General features: G+C 50.8%; 1 protein-coding gene across 1 annotated transcript; it reads left to right on the top strand.

Annotated features, from left to right (window-relative positions):
* Window positions 1-1,294: 1,294 nt before the first annotated feature.
* On the top strand, window positions 1,295-2,693 carry LOC113209480 (tRNA (guanine-N(7)-)-methyltransferase non-catalytic subunit wdr4). Its single transcript, XM_026427016.2, has one exon. The coding sequence runs from the start codon at window positions 1,429-1,431 to the stop codon at window positions 2,611-2,613; it is 1,185 nt and encodes a 394-aa protein (XP_026282801.1). The 5' UTR covers window positions 1,295-1,428; the 3' UTR covers window positions 2,614-2,693.
* The last annotated feature ends 2,568 nt before the right edge of the window (window positions 2,694-5,261 follow it).

The following is a 5,261-nucleotide window of genomic DNA, read 5'->3' as shown; positions in this document are numbered from 1 at the left end:
CGCCCGGGAAGACTCAGCTCAAGGGACTCCTACCCACCCGGCCCGCTGGCCCTGCGGGCGCCGCGCGGGGGGCGGTGCGGAGCGGGGGCAGGGAAGGAGACCACGACTACCTCCCCCGCCCCTACCTTACCCTACCTGCCCTCCCCCTGCCTGCAGTCTGCAGACCTGCCGGGCAGCCCTCCGCCGTTTGTTCCAGCGCAATATCACCGGCAAGCACCTCGACCAAAAGCACCTGCCGCAGAGCTTCGGGACAACAAGCCGCGGCCGCGGAGCCGGGGCTGCTAATGGGCGCCGTACCACGCAGGCCCTGCCCCACCATGACACACGACACTCCGGACCCTCCGGACACGTGCACGCGCTCACCTGAGTGGACCTCTCTGAGGACCTCCGGCGCGGAGCCCATCACAGTCCCAACGCCCCCTCACTGCCATCTGCCACGCCATCGCCATATGGTTCCGCCTTTCGAGGCGATGATGACAAGCGCCCATCGTTGGAAAATCACACCGCGCTGAAATCAAAGTGAGATTCGTGTGTTGGAGACATGAAGACAAAAAGTCTCGCCGCACAAAATGATGAACGTCTCGTCGGTACTAAAACTCATTGGCAGAGGCCCGGGTGAGGCAAGACACTCACCGAAGACTGACACGCGCAGCTCAGAGAACCGAGGCAGAGAAGCTTCATGGCCTTCCCTGCCTTCCAGCCACTGCCTTGTTCCCACGAGGGATAGGTGTCTTCCCATCCCGTTTATGTGATCCAGCTAGGATCCAGGGCGAGGTTGATTTGACCCGCACGCCTGTCTGCATGCGGTGCAGCAGGAGGATATGGCGTTAGCGACTAGGGGTGTAAAGGGAGTAGGGGAGTGGGGAAGTGGGAGCTACTCCCCTCGAGTGCGAGTGGCAGTCTTTTAAGGATAGTTACTATACTTTACCGCATAGAGGCGATCAGGTAGCCTATGCTTACTCATCTTTGGTGAAATCTCTAAACGTGAAGTAACTTTGGAATTGCCACCACCGGTTCGACCTCCTGTGAGCTTGAGAAAAGGAGATGGCTGCGCTTCGATTTCAAACAGCCACCAAAATGGCACGAAAAAGGGGGAACCCTGGCCGGCTTAAATCCGATATGAAATATGAAATCCGCTAGCAATCAATTAACCCATCCACACTTCTATTTAATTTGTGGCTCCAAACATAAGAAATGGCCCGAAATTTGTTTAAATTCTGATTATTTTTTCTTAGCAGGACGAAAATGACTGTTGTATTTCGTAAGGTGGCGCTTCTGAAATAACAAGATCAAAATGAAAACAACAACAACAACAACAAGGACTTCATAACCTTCCATTGAAACGTGTCAGCTCATAACATCACCATTCATTAAATCGTAGTTCATTCAAGATTTAGTGTGGTTCCATCTACCAACTCTCAGCACACTATGCATTTCATAACTGTTCATGGAGAATGGATAGCTGTTTCCAGCGGACCCCGTTTACTCATCTTTGGTGAAATCTCTAAACGTGAAGTAACTTTGGAATTGCCACCGGTTCGACCTCCTGTGAAAGAAAACAAACCACCACCCAAAGTTATACCAGAAGATTCAAAAAACATTTTTCTGGGCCTGCAGTTTTCTCTCTGCGGTAAATGGTTTGCAGCATATTCCTCCGCAAAACAACTTCTGGTATGGGAGACTAATGATTGGACGCTAGCCAGTGAACGTTACATGCCAAAGACGGCTACTAGTATGAAGTTCACCCCTGACAGCCATGCTATAGTTATTGTTGACAAAGCAGGGGACGCTGTGCTATTCTCAATGCAAGAGCTTCAAAAAGAAGGAGAAGTAATTTTGGGACATCTTTCTATGCTTTTAGATGTAATTATTACGGCAAATGGCAAACAAATCTTAACATGTGACCGTGATGAGAAAATAAGAGTTTCTCATTTTCCGAATGCCTACAATATAATATCTTATTGTCTTGGTCACAAAGAATTTGTCTCTTCTATAAGCTTATTGCCTCACAATCCAACTCTTTTGTTGTCTTCATCAGGAGATGGGACCATTCAACTTTGGAATTATAGCCAAGGCACCTCTCTCAACTCATACGATTGTACCTCTGATGTTACAAAATACCTGAAGGCTGATTCCTCCTCTCTTGCCGAGCTGGAAGACGGGAAGCCAAGTTCAATAATTGTTAATAAAATATGTTGTTGTAAAGTAAGTGATGTTACTTCCCTGGTATTTGCACTCTTTTATGGATTCCAGGGTTGTCTTCTATACAGAATCACTCTTGAGAAAATTGAGTTTGTCCAGGCTCTACTTCCTAATCTCAATGTTTTGGATTTGTCTGTCAGAGAAACTGGTGAACTATTGGCACGTCTTGCTAAAACTGATGATAATATTGATGTATTGCAATGCTTTTCATATGACAACACTGCTAAAACTTTAACTCCAACTGTAAGCAGTGAAAGTTTAAATCAGATTGTAATCAAAATTAATGCAGTCTTATGTTCCTCAGATAATCAATGTGTAACCTCAAGTAATGTACCACAGCTGTTAAAAAGGAAATTTGACAATGTCAAAGACTACTACGAGCAGAAAAAAGCACGCATAGGAGAGCAATAGAGACCGAATGTGGGTGTTCTTACAATTTCATTTTCTATGCAATGTACAATATATTCATAAAAATAAATTATCGGACTATACATCAGTACTTATTAATAATCCCAGTTTAAGCTGCTTACAAAATATAAACAATACAAATACAGACATCACTTTAAATAAATGATGAACTCTATGCCAATTTGACTATTCCTAACATAGGATTATATAATATAAGAATATGTTTTGCAAGGTGAGAACACAACAGAGAAGCAAAACCAAAAGGCAGTGTTTGAGTAAATTTGTAATTTTTCTTTAAATGATGCAATTGTATCACCTTTTCTTAGCTTACAGAACCAAGTGAGATAGAACAAACACTTTGTTCCTTCAAAGCAGAAGTATTTAACAAATTCCAGAAATCAAGAAATGCATGATGCTAAGAGTAGAAATATCTTGGTGGAAAAGAAACTTTGGTGAATTAAGATTATTTCAGGCTTACTTGTATCCTGAGGTCAAAGCAGAATCAACTACTAGCACGAAATATATGGACAGGATTCATCATCATACAAACGCTAAAACTACACATACAAGAATATAAAGAATGACAGTCATTCAAATTGTTTATGTTTATATACTGACAGTTTTAAGAAGACATACCGAGCAGTAAAAGGCAGAAATTTGAGAGTATGTAGAAATCTATTTGGAAGCAGATGTTGAAAGTTAGGTATGTGATTGGTTGAATGGCAAATTCAAAGTATAGCACTTGGACTTTAAATTGAATTGAACCAAATAAAATTTGTCTCGCATTCAATCAACAATAATGAAATCAACATTTTTAAGAGCCATATATGGTGGAATATGAAAGGAAATAGAAGTTGGGCCTTTTCAAAACCAAGTAGGTGAGGTGAGCCTGACTCCCGTCCTGCCCCGAGCTGCACGTCGCGCGACGTCCTCCGCTTGCATCAGAGTTGAGTAACGCGGAGAGCGGAGCAGAGCGCGGAGCACCATAGATAGGAGGCACCGCTGCCGGGAGCGCCGCACAAAAAAAGTATATATATACTGCTGCAACACGCTACCGTGAGCCGTGAGAACAAATTAACTGTACAGAGACATTACGCTATCGGGCCGGCCGGCCGGCGATGGTGAGACTCGAGTCGGGACGCGAGGGAGCGGAAGCGACAAGGCGCCGTCCGCCCTGGAAGACTGAATGGAGTCAGCACACGGGGATCAAGAGGAGGGCATACATTGGAGCGACAGAGCGGCGGGGCGAGAGCGGAGGTCCCGGCGCGCCCCGCGAGAGGCTCGGGACTTTCTCCCCTGATACGGCGTCAAGGTCCAGGACCGCGCGGGCGCCGCCAGCAGCTGGCCTGCCCTGCCCGTGAGACATGAGACAATGCGGCGATGAAAGATTTGCAGCGCATATTTGAACCCGGGGCCGCCGATGAGCCTGCTGCCACGTCCCACCGCCCCGGCCGCCGCCCCGCGTCGCCCCCGTGCCGCGCGGCGCAAACGGAGGCAGCGTGACCAAAGAGAGCCCGGCGTACTTTATTACTCTCTCCTGTAATTTTAATACGGCGTCGTGCGGCGGCTGGACCGGCGTGGCGGGGCGTGGCGGGGCGTGGCGGGGCGTGGCGGGTAGGGGTCCGCAGTGCGGGGAATGCGTTGCCGGCCAGCAGATTCTCTCCTCAACATTTTATGATGAGTGGTCTCCTGAAAGAATTTCCTCCAAAATGACAGCAGAACGACGCAAAAGCCGACAGCAGACCGGCTACTCGGCGGCGGCGGGAGGGAAGAGGGGAGCAGGGCCGGGGGGGGAGGGGCCGGTGCAGCCGAGGCAGAGGCTGCCCAACGACCGACGACGGGCGCGTCTTCATTCTCCCCCTCCTCGGAGTTGGCAAGGTATAATTATTGAGTTACGGCTTATGCATGTCATTGGAGTACGGTACCGCACGGCGCGCGGCACGACGTGCTTGGGGCTCCCGCCGGGCTGCCGCGCGCTCCATCGCCTCTCGGTGCCATCCAGCGGGGCCCAGGCCCAGGGGCCCCAGCGAGGCCCGGCCGAGGGGCCCAGCCCGCCTCGATAGCATCGCCTCGCATCAACACAACACGCTGCGGCCAAGAAGAAGAAGAGCCAAGCCCCACCGGCCGCGCCGGCCGCGCCACACCGGCATGTCTGACCGTCCGCCCGTCTTCCTATCCTCCGGGGTCCGGCCGTCCGACCGACGGCGCAACACGGCCCCACCCGTCGGGTGCGCCGGCACCGCGAGCACGCCCGTCCGTACGCCGGCCCCAGCCCGACTGAAATCGAAAAACTCTGGAACAGTCCCCGCGACTTTTCAGCGTGGATACAAAGGCTGCAACAGGTCGGCGACCCCGCCCCGCGACCCGCGGTGCGCGACCCACCGCCACGCCCGCCTTCTCATGTGTCTGCTGCGCAATTCTATACAGAAATTATTCAAAAAAATCAGATTCCGGTTACACGTTAATCATGCAAGCAAAGCTGCGAGAGGAGCGGTCCCGTGAAACAATGGACCAGGAAGGGAGGACCGCACACGGACACCCGGCCCAGCCCGGACCCAGCCCGCGGCCCCAACCTTTCGCTCTCAGATTGTCTCCGCGAGCAAGCGGCCCAGGGCGGAGCAGGGCGGGGCGGGGCGGGGCGGGGCGCATCG

The sequence above is a fragment of the Frankliniella occidentalis genome, unplaced genomic scaffold, assembly GCF_000697945.3.
Source record: "Frankliniella occidentalis isolate FOCC.00 unplaced genomic scaffold, Focc_3.1 Scaffold353, whole genome shotgun sequence".
Taxonomy (NCBI): Eukaryota; Metazoa; Arthropoda; class Insecta; order Thysanoptera; family Thripidae; genus Frankliniella; species Frankliniella occidentalis.
The sequence above is the reverse complement of the archived record's forward strand: the minus strand, read 5'-3'. Positions and strand labels throughout refer to the sequence as shown.

Excerpts from the sequence above, each read along its gene's own strand:
- LOC113209480 (XM_026427016.2), top strand. The coding sequence starts at position 1,429 with ATGCATTTCATAACTGTTCATGGAGAATGGATAGCTGTTTCCAGCGGA.